We start from the raw sequence: 20,602 nt of genomic DNA, 5'->3' as shown, positions 1-20,602 counted from the left end.
AGCTGAATTTAGAAAATACAGAGGAACCAGAGATCAAATTGCCAACATCTGTTGTATCATAGAAAAAGCAAGAGAATTTCAGAAAAAATTCTGCTTCATTGACTGTGCTAAAAGCCTTTACCTGTGTGGATCACAACAAACTAGAAAATTCTTAAAGAGATGGGAATACCAGACCACCTTACCTGTCTCCTGAGAAACCTGTATGCAGGTCAAGAAGCAACAGTTAGAACCAGACATGGAACAATGAACTGGTTCCAAATTGGGAAAGGAGTACATCAAGGCTGTATATTGTCACCCTGCTTATTTAACTTACATGAAGACTGCATCATGTGAAATGCCAGGCTAGATGAATCACAAGATGGAATCAAGATTGCTGGGAGATATATAAAAAACCTCTGATATTGCAGATGATACTGCCCTAATGACAAAAAGTGAAGAAGAACTAAAGAGCCTTTTGATGAAAGTGAAAGAGGAGAGTGAAAAAGCTGGCTTAAAACTCAGCATTCAGAAAACAAAGATCATGACATCTGGTCCCATCATTTTATGCCAAATAGGTGGGGGGAAGTGGAATCAGTAACACATTTTACTTTCTTGGACTCTAAAATCACTACAGACAGTGACTCCAGGCATGAAATTAAAAGATGCTTGCTCCATGGAAGAAAAGCTATGACAAACCTAAACAGTGTATTAAAAAGCAGAGATATCACTTTTCCGACACAATCCATCTAGTCAAAGCTATGGTTTTTCCAGTATTCTTGCCTGGAGAGTCACTATAGAGAGGAGTCTGGCAGGCTGTAGTCCATGGGGTCTCAAAGGTTCAGACATGACTAAGTGACTAAGCACAGCATAAAGAAGGTTGAGTGCTGAAGAACTGATGCTTTCGAACTGTGGTGCTGGAGAAGACTCTTGAGAGTCCCTTGGACTGCAAGGAGATCAAACCAGTCAGTCCTAAAGGAAATCAACCCTGAATGTCATTGGAAGGACTGATGCTGAAGCTGAAGCTCCAGTACTTTGGATACCTGATGCAAGAGTCAACTCACTGGAAAAGACCCTGATGCTGGGAAAGACTGAAGGCAAAAGGAGAAGGGGCGACAGAGGATGAGATGGTTGGATAGCATCACCTACTCAATGGACATGAGTTTGAACAAACTCTGGGAGATAGTGAAGGACAGGGAACCTGGCCTGCTGCAGTCCATGGGATCTCAAAGAGTCAGACATGACTTAGTGACTGAACAACAATGTGTTGTACAGCAGAAACTAACAAACTCTTGTAGGTCAATCATACTCTCAAAACAAACTCATAGAAAAAGAGATCAGAGAGCTGGGGTTGTGGGGAGGGATGATTGGATGAAAGTGCTCACAAAGTACAAACTTCCAGTTATAAATAAATACTAGGGATATAGTGGACAACATGATAAATATAATTAACAGTGCTTTATGTTATATATGAACATCATTGAGAGTAAATTCTAAGAGTTCACATCATAAGGGGAAAAAAGTTATATAGGTTCAGCTGGCCGCAAAACTTTCAATTTAGCCAGTTTGTCTTTAGCTCCAGGTGTGTGTGTGAACTTCTAAACAAATCTGTGCCAGGATCTTGTCTATAAATGGAAATAATAATAATGGTATCTTCATAGAGTTTTTGCATGGTTTAAATAATATCCCATATTTGAAGCACTTAGCACAGTGAAGTGACTGGAATATTGTATATTAAGAAGTCCACAATTATTTGCTATAGATAATAACTTCAAAATATATACTCTCATCAATGTCTTACATTTTTAGATCCTATAAGAAGCCAATGAAAATAGCATGCATACTCTGATCCCAACAGATACAAAAATAGATGCCCAGAAGCTGGGCCAGTCCCTACCTCATCACACCCAAGAAATGGGAAAAGATTAAGAGTACCTTTTCCCTAACCTGTTACCTCTGCTTCAACTACAGTCTTTTTTCCTTTCTTCCTTGTCTGGACAGATTATATAACACCCTACTTCTGCCCAGGGATCTCAGATATATATTTGATATAATATACTTAGCTTTCTTTCATTTGAAATAAGGTGATCTTTTTATAACACTTATATTTCATATGGTAGCAAATTTTATGCTTGTGGTTTGTTTTTTTTTCCCTAGGTCTGGTAACATCTCTTTTGTGCCTATGTTGTAGCTTTCCTCAGTGTCATTCCTCTTTTTGTTTTTGTATTGTGAATAGCATCTGGGTATCATAAGTTAAATCATATATTTTTTTTTATAGAAGCATCACTCTGAGAATAAGGGCCTAGATAAAGTGATGGAGACTCAAGCCCAAGTGGATGAACTCAAAGGAATCATGGTCAGAAACATAGGTATGTTTCATGACATAGTCTGCATGTATGTGGGCAAAAATGATATTAGATTACTTGATTGGGGTCAGATCATTCTAGAGAAACTGAAATAGCACTTCTTTATTCTTAATATTGGAAGCTAATTGTCAGCTGAGTTGTGGATATTTCTTACCTCTAATACTGCCTGCTATATGAATAGTTTCTTTTTTTAGCATTTATGACTTTCTTCATTCTAAATTGGTTAGTTTAGGGACTTCCCTGGAGGTCCAGTGGTTAAGACTTCACCTTCCAATGCAATGGATGTGGGTTCAATCCCTGGTTGGGGAGCTGAGATCCCACATGCCTTGAGAGAAAAAAACCAAGGCATAAACCAGAATCAGTGTTGTAATAAATTCCGTAAAGATGTTTTTCAAAAATAAATATGTTAGTTTACTTAGCAAGACTTATGTCTGAGACCCTTAAATAGTGCCGCAATTTAGAATAATTCAGTCAATTTGGGCTAGAAATACCTAGATAGTTGATATTATCAGTATAGATACTTAGAGTATAACTCTTTAACCTCCTTATAAAGTCTGTAGCTCTTGACTGAAAGAAATAATTGGATCAGAAAACTGACTGTTGTATTCTTCAAGAGAACGAACTGTGACATAAATTCCATTGGCCTGTGTTTTGTCAAGAACCTATATAGCACATTAAAATAATCCAATCAAATACATCAAGTTTATTTTTTGATTGATTATAATGATGGTATTTAGATTTAGGATGATGTTAATTTTTTACTAGCTCCAGTTCTCACATTGTAGTTCTTGGGCTAGCAGCATCAGTATCCTCTGGGTTCAGTTCAGTTCAGTCGTTCAGTCATGTCTGACTCTTTGCGACCCCATGGACTGCAGCACACCAGGCTTCTCTGTCTGTCACCAACTCCTGGAGCTTACTCAAACTCATGTCCATCAAGTCGGTGATGCCATCCAACCGTCTTATCCTCTGTCACCCCCTTCTCCTCCCTCCTTCAATCTTTCCCAGGGGTCTTTTCCATTGAGTCAGTTCTTTGCATCAGGTGGACAAAGTATTGGAGTTTCAGCTTCAGCATCAGTCCTTCCAATGAATATTCAGGACTGATTTCCTTTAGGATGGACTGGTTGGATCTCCTTGCAGTCCAAGGGACTCTCAAGAGTCTTCTCCAGCACCACAGTTCAAAAGCATCAATTCTTCAGTGCTCAGCCTTCTTTATGGTCCAACTCTCACATCCATACATGACTACTGGAAAAACCATAGCTTTGACTAGACAGACCTTTGTTGGCTTCATGTACCAGGTTTTACAGCTGGAAACTGGCTTTAAGAAGCGTTATCACCTGACTTATCCAGGACCAATCTGTTTCCTTAGAGTTGACTGTGATTAACTTGCAAGTAGCTTGAATTGAGCTGTCTGAATAGTGAAATGTTTGAGCTGTCTAAAATCATTTCTTAAACTCTAGGGAAAAACCTCTAAGAATTGAGATCCCAGTTATCTAAATATTTTGAGGGTACTCTCCCCAACAGGGTTCCAGCTGATCTTATGTTTAAAAGCAATGGTCCTTGCTCATGGGCCTTCTAACTAAATGGACTGACTTGCCCAAAGGCAATTTAGAATACCAATGGCCAATGGGGAACTTTTGAAATTCTCAAATTTAATATCCTCAAAGCCAGATTTAATTACAATAGCTCAAAAATTTCCAGACCTGAGTGGAATGCTTATTTCATTTGGTATTTTGGGGCTTCCCAACACTATCAGAAGTCTCCTGAAAATTTCCTCTTTAAATAAAATTTTAAAATGAACTGAGGTGAACAGTGAAACATCTTGCTGTGAAATCATCAATTCGACTGAACAGTGTATTTGAGGCTTAGTTGAGCAGTAGCAGACACTTTTAGGTAGCACTGATTTAGAGGTTTCTGTTATAGTAACAGTACTGTTATAAATATTTTTATGCCTATGATTTTTTCTTGGGCTTCTCAGGTGGCTCAGGGGTAAAGAATCTGCCTGCCAATGCAGGAGATGCAGGAGACACAGGTTCAATCCCTGGGTTGGGAAGATCCCCTGGAGGAGGAATGGCAACCCACTCCAATATTCTTGCCTGAAAATCCCATAGACAGAGGAGCCTGGTGGGCTACAGTCCATGAGGTTGCAGAGTCAGATACAGCTTAACAACTGAGCATCATGCTTATTTTTCTTGTTGTTTTGTTGGAGATTAATTCCAAGAAATGGGATTAATAATCAAAAGCCAGAAACATATTTGCATTTCTTAATATGTATGTCTCTTGGTTATTTGAAGGGATTTTCTTTCATTGATATTAATTTTGATTGTATGTCTAGATGCAGACTAGAGAACCTCATGAAAAACTACTAATATTTTTCTTTTTGGTCACCAAATAGATTTATTTTGCTTGAAAGTGGAAGCAGCCAACTGCTGAAATATTATTTATTGCAGATGCGTAATGTTCCCAGAAAATGAACCCTTTTAATCAACTCATCTTAAATGACTTATTTTTAGAATTATAGAAATAGCAAATTTAAAATGTAGGAAAAACATGTCTAATCTTCTCCTTTTCATTTTTTAGCAGCTTTATTGAGATGCAATTCACATATCATACAATTCATCCTTTTAACCTATACAATCCAACTGTTTTTACTATATCCACAGAGTTGTGTGACAATCATCACAATCAATTTTAGAACATTTTCATTATCCCCAAAAGAAATCCTGTACCCATTAGCAGTCATTCCTCTTTTCTCTTCAACCTCCAGACCTAAGCAGCAATTAATCTCCTTTCTTTGTACATGTATTTGCCTGTTCTTGACATTTCATATAAATGGAGTTATATAAAATTTGGCCTTAGTGATTTTGAAGTATATAATACAATATTATTGATGATGATTAGTATGCTGTACACTAGATGTCCAGAACTTATTAATCTTCTAGTTGCAAATTTATACCCTTTCACAGCATCTCTCCATTCCTTTTTCCCCCAGTCTTGGTACACACCATTCTGGTTCAACAAGGTTTACATTTTTAGATTCCACATATGAGTAATATCATACAAAATTTGTCTTTCTTTGACTAACTTATCTCATTAAGCATGGTGCCCTCAATATTCATCCCTGTTGCAAATGACAGGACTTCCATCTTTCTCATGGCTCAGTAATATTCCATTATATATATATATGCACCATGCCTTCTTTATCTATTCATCCATTGATGGGCACTTAGTTCATTTACATATCTAGACTGTTGTGAATAATGCTGCACTAAACATGGGAGTACAGATACCCTTTCAATATCCTGCTTTCATTTCCTTTAGATGGATACCCAGAAATGCAGTTGCTAGATATATGTGTTAGTTATAATTTCTTAAGGAAACTCCATGCTATTTTTGATAGTGATTGAACCAATTTACATTCCCACCAGCAGTGCATAAGGCTTCCCTTTACTCCATATGCTTATCAATACTTATGTCTTATCTTCTTGCTGATAGCCATTCTAATTGGTATAAGGTTGATATTTCATTGTGCTTTTTATTTGCATGTCCCTGTTGATTTGTGATGTTGAGCATTTTTAATGTACCTGCTGGCCATTTGTATATCTTCTTTGGAAAAATTCTCTTCAGTTCCTCTGCTTATTTTTAAATCAGATTTTTTTTTTTGGTTATTGAGTTGTATTAATTCCTTATATATTTTGGATGATAAACCCTTATCCAGTATATGATTTGTAAATGTTTTCTCCCATTCTATAGGTTACCTTTTCATTTTGTTGATTGTTACTTTTCCTGTCCAGAAACTTTTTAGTTTGATGTAGTCCAGGTTACTGATTTTGCTTTCATTGCTTGTGCTTTTGGTATCCTAAGTATCATTGCAAAGACCAATGTCAAGAACTTTCTTCCTATATTTTCTTCTAGGTGTGTATAGGCTTCAGGTCTTATGTTTAAGTATTTTATCCATTTCAAATTAATTTTTGAGTGATGTATATTGGGGTCCAATTTCCAGTTTCTGCATGTGGTTATCCATGTGGTTTTCTGAACACCATTTTTGAAGAAGTTATCCTTTCCCCTATTGAGTATTCTTGACTCTCTTGTCAAATCTTAGTTGACCATATGCATGAGGGTTTATTTCTGATCTTTCAATTTTGTTCCTTTGGTCCATGTATCTATTTTTGCCAGTAATACTATTTTAATTACTATAGCTTCATTAGTATAGCTTGAAATCAGGAAGTCTAATGCCTCTGCCCTTGTTCTTCTTTCTCAGGATTTCTTTGGCTATTTGGGATCTTTTTCGGTTCTGTACACATTTTAGGATTTTTTTCTATTTCTGTCAAAAATGCCATTAGAATTTTGATGGAGATTGCATTGAATCTGTAGGTGACTTTGGCTAATATGAGCATTTTAACTATTAATTTTTCTGATCCATGGACATAGGATATATTTCCATTTGTTTGTATCTTCTTTAATTTCTTTAATCAACATCTTGTAGTTTTTTAGCACACAGATCTTTACTTCCTTGGTTAAAATTATTCCTAAATATTTTTTATTTTATGGTATTGTGATTGGGATAGTTTTATTACTTTTTTGATATTTTGTTGTTATATAGAAACAACTGGTTTCTGTATGTTGATTTTACATCCTGCAACTTGACTGAATTCATGGATTAGTTTAACAGGTTTTTTGGTTGAATCTTGGAGATGTTTGATGTATAATATCATATTATCTTAAATAATGGCAATTTTTCTTCTTCCTTTTCATTTTGGATCCTTTTTATTTCTTTGTCTTGTCTGATTGCTCTAGCTAGGATTTCTAGTACTTTATGAATAACAGTGATGAAAGTGGGTACTCTTGTCTTGTTTCTGATATTAGAGGAAAGACTCAATCTTTCACCATTGAACATGATGTTAGGCTCTGGGTCTGACATATATAGCCTTTATTATATTGAGGTAATATATATATTACTTCTTTCTATATTCAAGTTGTTGAGAGTTTTTATCATGAAATTATGCTGTATTTTTTTCAGTTGTATTTTCTGCATCTTTTGAGATGATCATAAATAGTTTTCATTCTATTAACATTGTATATCACATGTATTGACCTGTGTATGTTGAACTACTTGTGTAGTTGAACTATCCTTCCTTCCTAGGGATAAATCCCACCTAGTCATGGTGATTGTTTTGATGTGTTGTTGAATTCAATTTGGTGGTATTTTTTTTTTAGAATTTTTGTACCTATATTCATCAAGAGTATTGGTTTAGTTTCCTTTTCTCATAGTGTCCCTATCTGTCTTTGGTATCAGGATAGTGCTGGCCTTGTAAAATGAGTTTGTGAGTGTTCCCTTCTAAGTTTTTTCAAAGAGTTTGAGATGAATTGCCATTCATTTTTCTTTAAATATTTGGTAGAATTCACCAGTGAAGCTGTTTGGTACTGGGATTTTGATTACTGGTTCAGTCTCCTTTGGTGACCCTGGTTCAATTCCTGGGTTGGGAAGATCCCCTGGAGAAGGGATAGGCTACCCACTCCAGTATTCTTGGGCTTCCCTTGTGGCTCAGCTGGTAAAGAATCCGCCTGCAATGCAGGAGACCTGGGTTTGATCCCTGGGTTGGGAAGATCCCCTGGAGAAGGGAAAGGCTACTCACTCCAGTATTCTGGCCTGGAGAATTCCATGGACTGTATAGTCCATGGGGTGGCAAAGAGTCGGACATGACTGAGCGACTTTCACTTTCAGTCTCTTTATTCATTATTAGAATGTTCATAGTTTATTTCTTTCTGATTCAGTCTTGGTAGGCTGTATGTTTCTAGGAATTTATTCATTTCTTCTAGGTTATCCAGTTTGTTGGCATATAATTATTCATAGTAGTGTCTTATGATTCTTTGTATTTCTGAGCTATCAGTTGTGATGTCTTCTCTTTTATTTCTGGTTTTATTTATTTGGGTCCTGTTTGTCTAGCCATAGCTTTGTCAATTTTGTTTATCTTTTCAGAAAACCAGCTCGTAGTTTTCTTGGTATTTTCTGTTGCATTTTTTTGGCCTCTATTTCAGTTAATTTCCACCATAAGTTTTGTTATTTCCTTTCTTATGCTAATTTTGGGCTTACTTTGTTCTTTTTCTGATTCCTTGAATTGTAAAGTTTAGTTGCTTATTTGAAAGCTTTCTAATTTCTTAATATATTCATTTATCACTATAAATTTCCCTTTCAGACTGTTTTTGCACCATCCTATATGTTTTAGTGTGTTGTCTTTCCATTTTTATTTGTTTGAAGTTTTTTTTTTTTAATTTCCATTCTGATTTATTTTTTGACCCATTGGTTGTTTAGGAGTGTGTTATTTAGGTTCCACATATTTGAAGATTTTCTACTTTTCTTTTAGTGTTGATTTCTAGTTTCATGCCATTGTGGACAGAAAAGATAGTATGGCTCAATCTTCTTAAATTAGTTAAGACTTGTTTTGTATCATATCATGTAGTCTTATCCTGGAGAATGTTCCATGTGTACTTGAGAAGAATGTGTATTCTGCTACTTTGGATGGAATGTTTTTTACATGTCTGTTAGGTTCACTTGGTCTAATGTATGTTTCAAATCCAGTATTTCTGTTTTGATTTTCGGTCTGGATGACCTATTCATTGCTGAGGGGGGGTATTGAAGTCCCCTAATATTATTGTATTGTCTGTTTCTCCATTCAGATCTTTTAATATTAGCCAAAGATAATTAGGTTCTCTGATGTTGTATGAGCATATCATTATGATTGTTATATCTTCTTCTTCTTTTTTTTTTGTTATATCTTCTTAATGAATTGACCACTTTATTATTTTATGATGACCTTATTTGTCTCTTAATACCATTTTGGGGGGCTTCCCTTGTGGCTCAGCTGGTAAAGACTCTGCCTGCAATGTGGGAGACCTGGGTTCGATCCCTGGGTTGGGAAGATCCCCTGGAGAAGGGAAAGGCTATCCACTCCAGTATTCTGGCCTAGAGAATTCCATGTACAGTCTTATTTTGTGTGATATTAAGTATAGTTAATACTATAAAGTGAAAGAGGAGAGTGAAAAAGTTGACTTAAAGCTTAACATTCAGAAAACTAAGATCATAGCATCTGGATCCATTACCTCATGGGAAATAGATGGGGAGACAGTGGAAACAGTGTCAGATTTTTTTGGGGGGGGCTCCAAAATCACCGCAGATGGTGACTGCAGCCATGAAATTAAAAGACACTTACTCCTTGGAAGGAAAGTTATGACCAACCTAGATAGCATATTAAAAAGCAGAGACATTACTTTGCCAACAAAGGTCTGTCTGGTCAAGGCTATGGTTTTCCCAGTGGTCATGTATGGATGTGAGAGTTGGACTGGGAAGAAAGCTGAGCACCGAAAAATTGATGCTTTTGAACTATGGTGTTGGAGAAGACTCTTGAGAGTCCCTTGGACTGCAAGGAGATCCAACCAGTCCATCCTAAAGGAGATCAGTCCTGGGTGTTCATTGAAAGGGCTGATGTTGAAGCTGAAACTCCAATACTTTGGCCACCTATGAGAAGAGCTGACTCATTTGAAAAGACCCTGATGGTGGGAAAGATTGAGGGCAGGAGGAGAAGGGGACAACAGAGGATGAGGTGGCTGGATGGCATCACCGACTCGGTGGGCATGAATTTGAGTAAACTCCGGGAGTTTGTGATGGACAGGGAGGCCTGGCATGCTGCGATTCATGGGGTCGCAAAGAGTTGGACACAACTGAGTGACTGAACTGACTAATTGACTAAGTATAGTTATCCCCACTTTCTTTTGGTTTCTACTTGCATGGAATATGTTTTCCCATTCCTTCACTTTGAGTCTATGTGTGTACTTCAGTCTGAAATGAGTCTCTTGGAGGCAGTATATAGTTGGGTCTTCCTTTTTTTTTTCTAATCTGTCCAACCAGTCTGTGCCTTTTGATTGGTGAATTCAATCTATTTATAATTTGATTAATTATTGATATGAAAAGCCTTACTGATTGCATCTAATTCATTGCTTTCTGGCTGTTTTATAGTTTTATTGTTCCCTTTTTCCTCTATTTCTGCTAACTTTTTAAAAATTGGTGATTTTCTGTAGTAGTGTCCTCTATTTCCCCTTTCTTTGTCTTCTGTGAGTCTGATATAGATTTTTGTTTTATGGCTTCCATTGGGCTTAAATAAAGAATCTTATAGATGAAGCAGCCCATTTAAAACTGATAGCACTTGTCTCATGCATCCAGCCTGGGCTGGTGATCTGTGGTGCACTGGGAAGACCAAAAGGAATCGGGTGGAGAGGGAGGTGGGAGGGGGGATCGAGATGGGGAATACATTGTAAATCCATGGCTGATTCATGTCAATGTATGACAAAAACCACTACAATATTGTAAAGTAATTAGCCTCCAACTAATAAAAATAAATGGAAAAAAAAAACTGATAGCAACTTAACTTTGCATACAAAAAGCTCCACCCATTTTCTGTCCCTCTTATATTTTTGCTATCACACTTTGCCTCTTTTTATATTGTGTATTCATTAACAAATTATAGTAGCTGTAGTTATTTTTAATACTCTTTTGCTTTAACTTTTATACTATACTTTTTTAACACACCATCATATTACAGAATTAGTCTTCTAAATCATCGTATTTACCTTTACCAGTGTATTATATATTTTTATATGTCTTCATGTCACTAGTTAGCATCTTTTCCTTTCAGCATTTCTGCATTGTGAGTCTGGTGGTGATGAAATCCCTCAGATTTTGTTTGTCTGGGGATGTCTGTATTCCTGCTTCATATCTGAAGGATAACTTTTCTTTACTGTTCTTGGCTGGCAATGTTTTTCATTCAACATTTTTAATGTGTCATTCTACTCTCTCCTGGCTTGTAGGGTTTCTGCTGAGAAAACTGCTGATAACCTAATGGGGATTCTTTTGTAGGTCACAGTCTTTTTCTCTGGCTGCTTTTAGGATTTCTCTTTATCTTTGTTTTTTGACAATATCACTATGATTTATCTTAATAAAGTCTTTTTGCATTAAGATAAAAGGGTGATTAGCATCATGAATTTGGATGTCCAAGTCTCTTCTCAAGTTTGGGAAGTTCTCAGCTACTTTTCTGCCTTTTATCCCTCTCTTTTCCCTCTGGAACCCCAGTTATTCTAATATGTGTATGCTTGATGGAATCCTATAGATCACATAGGCTTTCTTGATCCGTTTCCATTATTTTTTCTTTGTTATCCTTTAACTTCAGATTTCCTATCCTCTAGCTCATTTGTTCTATCTTCCACTCAGTCTATTCTGAGATAGATGCTCTCTATTGCATTTTTCATCTCATTCATTGAATTCTTCAGCTCCAGGATTTGTTTAGTTCTTTTGCATGATTTCTATCTCTTCATTAAATTTCAGATTTTGTTCATGTACTGTTTTCCTTATTTTGTTAAATTGTCTTTCTGTGTTTTCTTGCTGCTCTTTGTTTCTTCAAAACTGCTATTTTGAGTTCTTTATCAGCTAAATCACAAAATTTCATGCCTTTGATTTTGGTTATTGGTGAATGATTATCTTTTGGTGATGTCATGTGTTTTCTTAATTCTTCATCTTCCTTGGAGTTTTGTGTCACTGCTTTCATATAAGAAGTATCAGACATCTCCTCACATCTTTATTAGTTCCCTTCAGGTGGGAAATTCTATTCATAAATCCTGTTATATCTGGGATTTTCTCTGACTTTGTGTTGACATACCAAGCTCCATGTTTCTTGCTCCTTCTTGTGGCATAATTTTTAAGCTTTTGTGTCTTCTCTGGTCTTAGAGCTCACCAGGGTGTCTGCTAGAAACATCTGTTTTGTTTTGCCGAAGATAGCACTACAACTCAAGTTTATGGTTTCTCCCTTGCACACAGACCCTGGTCAGATACTTTGAGAGCACTCTTTTTATTGGAGCTTGCTCTTGCCACTGATGTCAGGAGTATATATAAGGAGATAGCTGGAGAAGGGGGGAGAGGTGTGAGTCTTGCACCCTGGGCATTGCAGGTGATTGTGGGACTGGTGAAGGGATCATGGGGTGAGGGTTTCCCGTAAACTTGTGAATGGACTTTCTGCTGAAGTCCTGAACACAATCATGAGGAACCATATCCTTTGATAATGTTTGATATTCTTACCTGCTTCTTTCCTGATCGCCTCCATTCCCCCTCCCCACAGTCATGGAAATCCAGCCTCAAATTTGTTTTGTTTTGCTCAAGTGGCATGCTGTACTCTCCCTCAGCAAGGCCGAACTTCTACAAATTCTCTTTTGTCCTTGGGTGCCTGCCCAAGTCAGCACTATTCAGATTTTCCCTAACCCCACCTTGACCAAGGGTTGGGGCAAATCACCAGTCCTGCTGATTCTACAGCCCATGTGATGGTCTGTCTGCCTGTTACCAATGTATAGGTGGATGAGAATCCTCCTAGGGCTCTTGGCATATGATGCTGGACCCTAAAATTCTAACAGAGGGGCTCTTGTTCATGGATAGATGTCTAATTAGTTGCTTAAAAGGAGGGATAAAAGAAGGAATGTCTTATGCCACTATGTTGCTGACATCACCCCACTTTTCCTTGTTATATTCAGAGTTGAGCTCACTCTCTCTCCTGTATTGCAGTAGTCTTTTCTTTTTTTTTTTCATTTGCTGCACCATATGGTATGTGGGATCTTAGTTCCCCTACCAGGGATCAAACCAGTGCACCGTCATTGGAAGCATAGACTCAACCACAGAACTGCCAGGGAAGTCCCTGTTGCAATAGTCTTGAATAGTCTTTCTTACTGTTTTTGATGAGCAGAATTAATTCTTTTTAATAATATTTCTCTTCCATCATCTTTCTTGCCTTGTTTCCATTTTTTATGCTATTGTAAATGGAATTTTTCTTTCATTCTTGGATTTATCATTGCTTTTGTATAGCAATACAGTCGGTTTTTTGTATTTTGATCTTGTACAACCTTGTTGAACTCATTTATCTTAATCGTCCCTTATGATTTTATATGTACAGGATCATACCATTGGAAAATATAGTTTTAATTCTTCCTTTCCAATCTGGATAATTTTCATTTCTTTCTCCTGTCTAATTGCCCTAACTAGAACCTCTGGTACAGTGTTGAATAAAAACAGCAACAGTGGATATGCTTGTCCTATTCTTAATCTTAGGAAGACTTTCACAGTTATGTATGATGTTAGCTGTGGTTCTTTCATAGATGCCATTCATCAGATTCTGGAAATTTCCTTCTATTTCTTGTTTGTTGAGTTATCATGTAAAGGTGTTGGATTTTACCAAGTGCTTTTTGCATCTATTGAGATGTTCATGTTGTATTGTCCTTTATTTTATTAATACATTGCAATCATTGATTTCTGAATATGAAAGTAACCTTGCATTTCTCAAACAAATGCCACTTCATCATGGTTTATAATCGTTTTTCTATCTTGCTGGATTCATTTTACCAGTGCTTAACTGAGGGCTTTTTAATGTATATTCATAAGATACATTGATGTATTATTTTCTTGTAATATCTTTGTCTGGTTTTGATACTAGACTATTACTGACTTCATCGGATAAGTTGTGAGTATTCCCTCTTCTATTTTTATAAAAATTTGTGAAAATTGGTATTAATTCTTGAAATGTTTGGTAGAATTCACCCTTAAAGCCATCTGTGCCTGTACTTCTGTTTGTGCAAAGTTTAAGAATTACAGATTGAATATCTTTCTTTGTTGTAGCTCTGTTCAGATATTCTATTTCTTCTTGAGTCTATTTAGGTGGTTTGTGTCTTCTTAGGGATTTATCCATTTCATTTTTCTAATGTGTTGACATACTCTTGTTCATAGTATTCTCTTAGTATCCCTTTCATTTCTGTGAAGTTGATAGTGATTATTTTAGTAATTTGATAATTTTCTTTCTTGTTTTTTGGTCTGTTTATGCAAATATTTGTCAGTTTTATTGATGTTTTCAAGCCTACTTTTGGTTTCATTGATTTCTCTGTTGTTTTGCTGATATTTTTTCTGCTCTAATGTTTATTATCTGCTTCTCCTTTTTAGCTTTGGATTTAGTTTGCTCTTCTTGTTCCAGTTCCTTAAGGTAAAAAGATAGGTTATTAATTTGAGATCTTTTGTCTTAGTCAACTTAGAGTACTATAAAAAGTACCACAGACTGGGTAGCTTAAACAACAGAAAGTGATTGTCTCAACAGTTCTGGAAACTGGAAATCCAAGATGAGGGTGCCTGCATGGTTGGGTTCTGGTGGGAACTGTCTTCCCAGCTTGCAGATTGTGCCTTATCACTGTGTCCTTAGATGGCTGGAAATAAAACAGGGAACAAGCTCTCTGGTGTCTTTTCTTGGAAGGACATGAACCTCATCATAATCCTGCATGACCTTATCTAAACCTAATGATTTCCCAAAAGCCCCATCTCTGAATTAGGGGTTAGGGCTTCATTATATGAATTTTTAGGAATGCAGTTCAGTCTATAACATTTTCTCTTTAATGTAGGTGTTTGCTGCTATAAATTTCCTTCTATTCACTGCTTTTACTTCGTCTCATAAGTTTTTCTTCTGTTACTGATTTCTAATTTCATTCTCTTGTTGAGTGAAACAGCTGAGCTCCCCCATGCCTGTTCTTTTTTATATGTCTGGATCACACTTCCCTGTTTCTTTTCATCTCTCATATTTTTTTTTGAAAAATTGGACAGTTTAGATAATGTAGCAACTCTGGGCTCTATTTCCCAATTCCCAGGGTTTGTTGTTTACTTGTGCAGTCACTTGGCTGGACTTTTTCTTTGAAGTCTGTTTCTCCCACAGTGTGCAGCCTCCAATGTCACTTCTCAGAGGGAACAGCCTTGGGCATGCCCACAGTCACCCTGGAATGGCAGAGCTCTCTTGGTTTCTTTTCCTGATCTCACTATTAAGCCTGCCTTAGTAGTATCTCACCCAGCTGTTAGCTTCCACTAATTGCAGGCTAGTTGCTCTATTTTTATTTTTCTCACAGTTCCCCAGACATAAATTCCTCCAGTGATCTAATTAGGTTTGTGTTTCTTTGTCTTTGCAGCTAGTCTTAGGTGTTTGTTTTGACTTCAGGAGGGTTCTTCTTAGCTGATTCTTCCCCAAATACTCTCTGTTAACTTCCAGCTGTCCCATAGTTTAACTTGTTATTCTCATGAAGCTACCAGCTTCATCGTCATTGCTTACATCCAAAATCTCCATTGTTTTTTCTAAATTTTTGTTGTTTGATTAATTTATTTATTTTAATTGGAGGCTAATTACTTTACAGTATTGTAGTGGTTTTTGCCATACACTGACATGAATCAGCCATGGGTGTACAACATTGTTTTTGACAGCACCCTTAGGCTTGAACCTGCCCATATTCTGTTCCAAATAAAGTCTGAACTCTCAGGGAAGATCTGTTCCTAAGTCTGCCTTTCCCCTTGGGAACAATCTATGAACCACTGCTCTCATGCTGTGGATACGGGCAGCGAAGTGCTTCTCCTAGAGTGACACCCTTGCTCTGCCATTGGAGTGCTGGGTAAACCCGGTCTTCTTGGCTTGCCTCCTTCCAGTGTGGAACCTCTGCTCTATGAGTTATGTCAGGGCAGGGACACTCACAGCCCAGAGTTCTTGTCCTGCCTCCTGTGGAAGAGCTTCTGCCCTGTGTGTTGGGGGGGCTTGGTAGAGGGAGGAGCCCTCACACCTACCATCCATGCCATGCTTGAATAGAGCTTCTGCCTCACGAACCTGGGGCTGGGGTGAGGTAGGAGGAGAAATGTTGATGAGTTGCCCCTCATGGGGAGAAAGCATAGTTTTTGAAAGGGACCTGAGGGAAAAGAGAGCTCCCAGGCTTTATTTGCCAGAAGTAGAGCTGCCATTTCACTGAACTGAAGGATGAAGTAGATCGTGGCTCAAATGCCCGAGACTCTCACTGTTCTCACTGAGAGTTCATTGATTTTCTTGTATAAATGTTTCTCCATTTGCTGTATGCCCTTAGGACAGTCACAGTTTTCACAGACTTTGAATTGTTTTTGTTTTTTTCTAATTTTTACCAGTTGTGATGGTTTTATTGGACAGACACTCTGGGCAGGACCTCACACTGTGATTCTGGAAATGTCCACCTCTTATTTGTTTTTACTCTCAGATCATACCCTTCATTTAGGTGTTTGCAAACTACAGCTCTTGCATCAAATCTGGCCTGTCTTTCTACATAGAGTTTCACTGAAACACAATCATGCCCATTCATTTATCTGTTTGTGTCTAATGTGTACACCCCTTTGCTTAGTCTTGTCTGACTCTTTGCAACTCTATGGACTGTAGCCCACCAGGCTCCTTTGTCCATGGGATTCCCAGGCAAGAAACTGGAGTGGGTTGCCATTTCCTCCTCCAGGGTATCTTCCCTACCCAGGGATCAAACCAGCATCTCCTGCTTGGCAGGCAGATTCTTTACCACTGAGCCACCTGGGAAACCCTTATGTCTGCCAGAGTTGAGTACAATCTTTTATTTCTTGAAGATTTAAGTGCTTTTGTAGTAAATATGAGTTGTCACAAATACAAGCTGTAATTAAAATCAGATTTGTGTTAAAGCCAGAATTAGCAATTTTGTAATATAAACATGATATTTTTTCTTTTCCCGACATTTTCAGATCTGGTAGCTCAGCGAGGTGAAAGATTGGAATTGTTAATAGATAAAACAGAAAATCTTGTGGATTCGGTAAGTATGGGATATGATAGTATTGTAAAGTAGAGATACTGTGGTTAATGGCTAAAATAATAGGGAAATGTCTTAAAATCGATACTTTAGTGGAGTTTTTTTTTCCTTTCTAACCCCCATTACATGACTACTTTGTGAAGATGAGGATAACAATGAGGCATAGAAAAATCCACAACTCATTAATAGCCATAAAGGAAGCTTTTGTTTGGAAAATATACTCAGTATAAAAGAACATTTTTTTTTAAAGCTTTGGATTGGTGCCTACATAACTTAGCACTTCAGTTGCGTAGAAGTGTACATTTTATAACACACAGAACAAAAGTACAGGCCACTTGTGACCCATGATGAATGCTGAAAACCAGACAGTAAAGTCACTTTCTTGCTTACCATGAGAGCTTGACTTTTCCCTGCAGTTAATGTGTGTCTCTGCATTTTCCATTTGGTTAGCAGATGAAAGTTTTGAAGAAAGATGATAGATATAGAAAGAGTGAATAGATAGTGAACAGAAGGAGGGCAGAGATCAGTCACAGTTTGGATCTACAAATTGGCATGAAGAATAGTAGTTTGCACCTTGAAACAGATATAAATGAGTGATCTTGTTCATTCTTACTGATAGTAAATTGTAGTGGTTTACAGCACAAGCTCTAGAGTCTGTTGCCTGAGACTGAATCCTATCTCTGCCACTTGCTAGTTGTGTGACCTTAGGCAAGTTACTTAACCTCTCTCTGCCTCCAATCATCGTATATAAAATGGAGATGTAGCTTTTTCATAGTATTTTGAGAGTTAAAGCACACAATGCATGCAAAGTCCATAACACAGTGTCATATATATAGTAAGAGCTATTTAAAGGTTCATTGTTAGTTTTATAGGGACATCTGTTAACAGTGGGTCTTAGGGGAATAGTGTGGTCTTTAGCCAGAGTACGTAGAAATTGAAGGAAGGGTGGCACCATAGAGGAAGTCAAAACACCAGGGTTCTATAATGTGTCACTTTGTAAACCATTGCTTGGGGACAAAGAGGGAAGACACGTTATCTGATTGTAAATCTGCTGGCAGATTTTTTGGTATTTCCAGTCCATCAGACACGACTGAGTGACTACCCCTCACTCACTCACTCACTCAGTCCATCTCTTAGTTATTCTTGATCCCTGGTTGTTATTATTTAGTCACCCAGTTGTGTCTGATTCTTTGCGACCCTATGGACTATAGCCCCACCAGGCTTCTCTGTCCATGGGATTTCCCAGAGAAGAATACTGGAGTGGGTTGCCATTTCCTTTTCCAGGAGATCTTCCTGACCCAAGGATCAAACTGGTGTCTCCTGCATTGGTGAGGCAGATACTTTACCACTGAGCCACTTGGGAAGCCCCCTTAATCCCTGGAGATGACCCTATTTAACCAGTGGCCTGTGTTTGACCAGTACTAGTAGAGTCTGCACTTTTCAAAAAAAAAAAAAAAAACACTTCTTAAGTTTGTTGATTAAATGACCCAGAATAAAAAAAGGTATTAATTAACTAACTGCTGCCTCTTTTTATGGAAGAATAACAAATACAGCAAAGTACAGCAAGTATACTATTAATAATGTGTAGCTCAGTTATTTTTTATATATGCGCTTATACCCCTGTAACAGACTTCCCTTTTCATACTGCTCATGGGGTTCTCATACTGTTCATGGGGTTCATACTGTACATGGTGATGGAATTCCAGTTGAGCTATTTCAAATCCTAAAAGATGATGCTGTGAAAGTGCTGCACTCAATATGCCAGCAAATTTGGAAAACTCAGCAGTGGCCACAGGACTAGAAAAGGTCAGTTTTCACTTCAATTCCAAAGAAGGGCAATGCCAAAGAATGTTCAAACTACTGCACAATTGCACTCATCTCACACACTAGTAAAGTAATGCTCAAAATTCTCCAAGCTAGGCTTCAACAGTACATGAACCGTGAACTTCCAGATGTTCAAGCTGGGTTTAGAAAAGGCAGAGGAACCAGAGATCAAATTGCCAACATCCGTTGGATCATCAAAAAAGCAAGAGAGTTCCAGAAAAACATCTACTTCTGCTTTACTGACTACACCAAAGCCTTTGACTGTGTAGACCACAACAAACTATGGAAAATTCTTCAAGGGATGGGAATACCAGGCAACCTGACTTGCCTCCAAATAAATCTGTATGCAGGTCAAGAAGCAACAGTTAGAACTGGACATGGAACAACAGACTGGTTCAAAATTGGGAAAGGAGTACATCAAGGCTGTATATCATCACCCTGCTTATTTAACTTCTATGCAGAGTATATCATGTGAAATGCTGGGCTGGATGAAGCACAAGCTGGAATCAAGATTGCTGGAAGAAATATCAGTAACCTCAGATATGCAGATAACACCACCCTTATGGCAGAAAGCGAAGAACTAAAGAGCCTCTTGATGAAAGTGAAAGAGGAGAGTGAAAAAGTTGGCTTAAAACTCAACATTCAGAAAACTAAGATCATGGCATCTGGTCCCATCACTTCATGGCAAATAGATGGGGAACAGTGGAAACAGTGACAGACTTTATTTTCTTGGGCTCCAAAATCACTGCAGATGGTGACTGCAGCCATGAAATTAAAAGATGCTTGCTCCTTGGAAGAAAAGCTATGACCAACCTAGACAGTATATTAAAAAGCAGAGACATTACTTTGCTGACAAAGGTCTGTCTAGTCAAAGCTATGGTTTTCCCAGTAGTCATGTATGGATGTGAGAGTTAGACCATAAAGAAAGCTGAGTGCCAAAGAATTGATGCCTTTGAACTGTGATGTTGGAGAAGACTCTTGAAAATCCGTTGGACTGCAAGGAGATCCATCCAGTCAGTCCTAAAGGAAATCAGTCCTGGGTGTTCACTGGAAGGACTGATGCTGAAGCTGAAGCCCCAATACTTTGGCCACCTGATGTGAAGAACTGACTCATTTGAAAAGACCATGATGCTGGGAAAGACTGAGGGCAGGAGAAAGGGAGGATAGAGGATGAGATGGTTGGATGGCACCACCGAGTCAGTGGATATGAGTTTGCATAAGTTCTGGGAGTTGGTAATGGACAGGGAAACCTGGTGTGCTGCAGTCCATGGTGTCATAATCGGACACGACTGAGTGACTGAGCTGAACTGAACTGAGCAGGATTCAAAGGTGGGTCAGTGATAAAGAATCCGCCCGCAATGTAGGAAACACAAATTCGATCCCAGGGTATGGAAGATCCCCTGGAGAAGGAAATGGCAACGCACTCCAGTTCTCTTGCCTGGAAAATCTCATGGACAGAAGAACCTGGCAGGCTACAGTCAGTTCATGGGGTTGCAAAAGAGTCAGACACAACTTAGCGACTAAACAATAACACACCCATGTAAATACCACCTCTGTTGTGCTGTGCTTAGTTGCTCAGTCATGTCCGACTCTTTGTGACCCCATGGACTGCAGCCCACCAGTCTCCTCTGTCCATGGGGATTCTCCAGGCCAGAATACTGGAGTAGGTAGCCTTTCCCTTCTCCAAGGATCTTCCCAACCCAGGGATAGAACCCAGGTCTCCCTCATTGCAGGCAGATTCTTTGCCGACTGGGCCACCAGGGAAT

The 20,602-nt window shown here is 38.0% G+C and overlaps 1 protein-coding gene across 1 annotated transcript in view; it reads left to right on the top strand.

Moving 5' to 3' along the window:
• The window catches only part of VAMP7 (vesicle associated membrane protein 7), a 74,409-nt gene that overhangs the window by 39,533 nt on the left and 14,274 nt on the right, over positions 1–20,602 (top strand). Inside the window, 1 exon segment of the mRNA XM_070462880.1 lies at positions 2,255–2,345. Coding sequence (XP_070318981.1) covers positions 2,255–2,345 — 91 coding nt within the window.

This window comes from Odocoileus virginianus, unplaced genomic scaffold (genome assembly GCF_023699985.2).
Source record: "Odocoileus virginianus isolate 20LAN1187 ecotype Illinois unplaced genomic scaffold, Ovbor_1.2 Unplaced_Scaffold_16, whole genome shotgun sequence".
Classification (NCBI taxonomy): Eukaryota; Metazoa; Chordata; class Mammalia; order Artiodactyla; family Cervidae; genus Odocoileus; species Odocoileus virginianus.
Note: the sequence above shows the minus strand (reverse complement) of the source record. Positions and strands in the feature narration are given on the sequence as shown.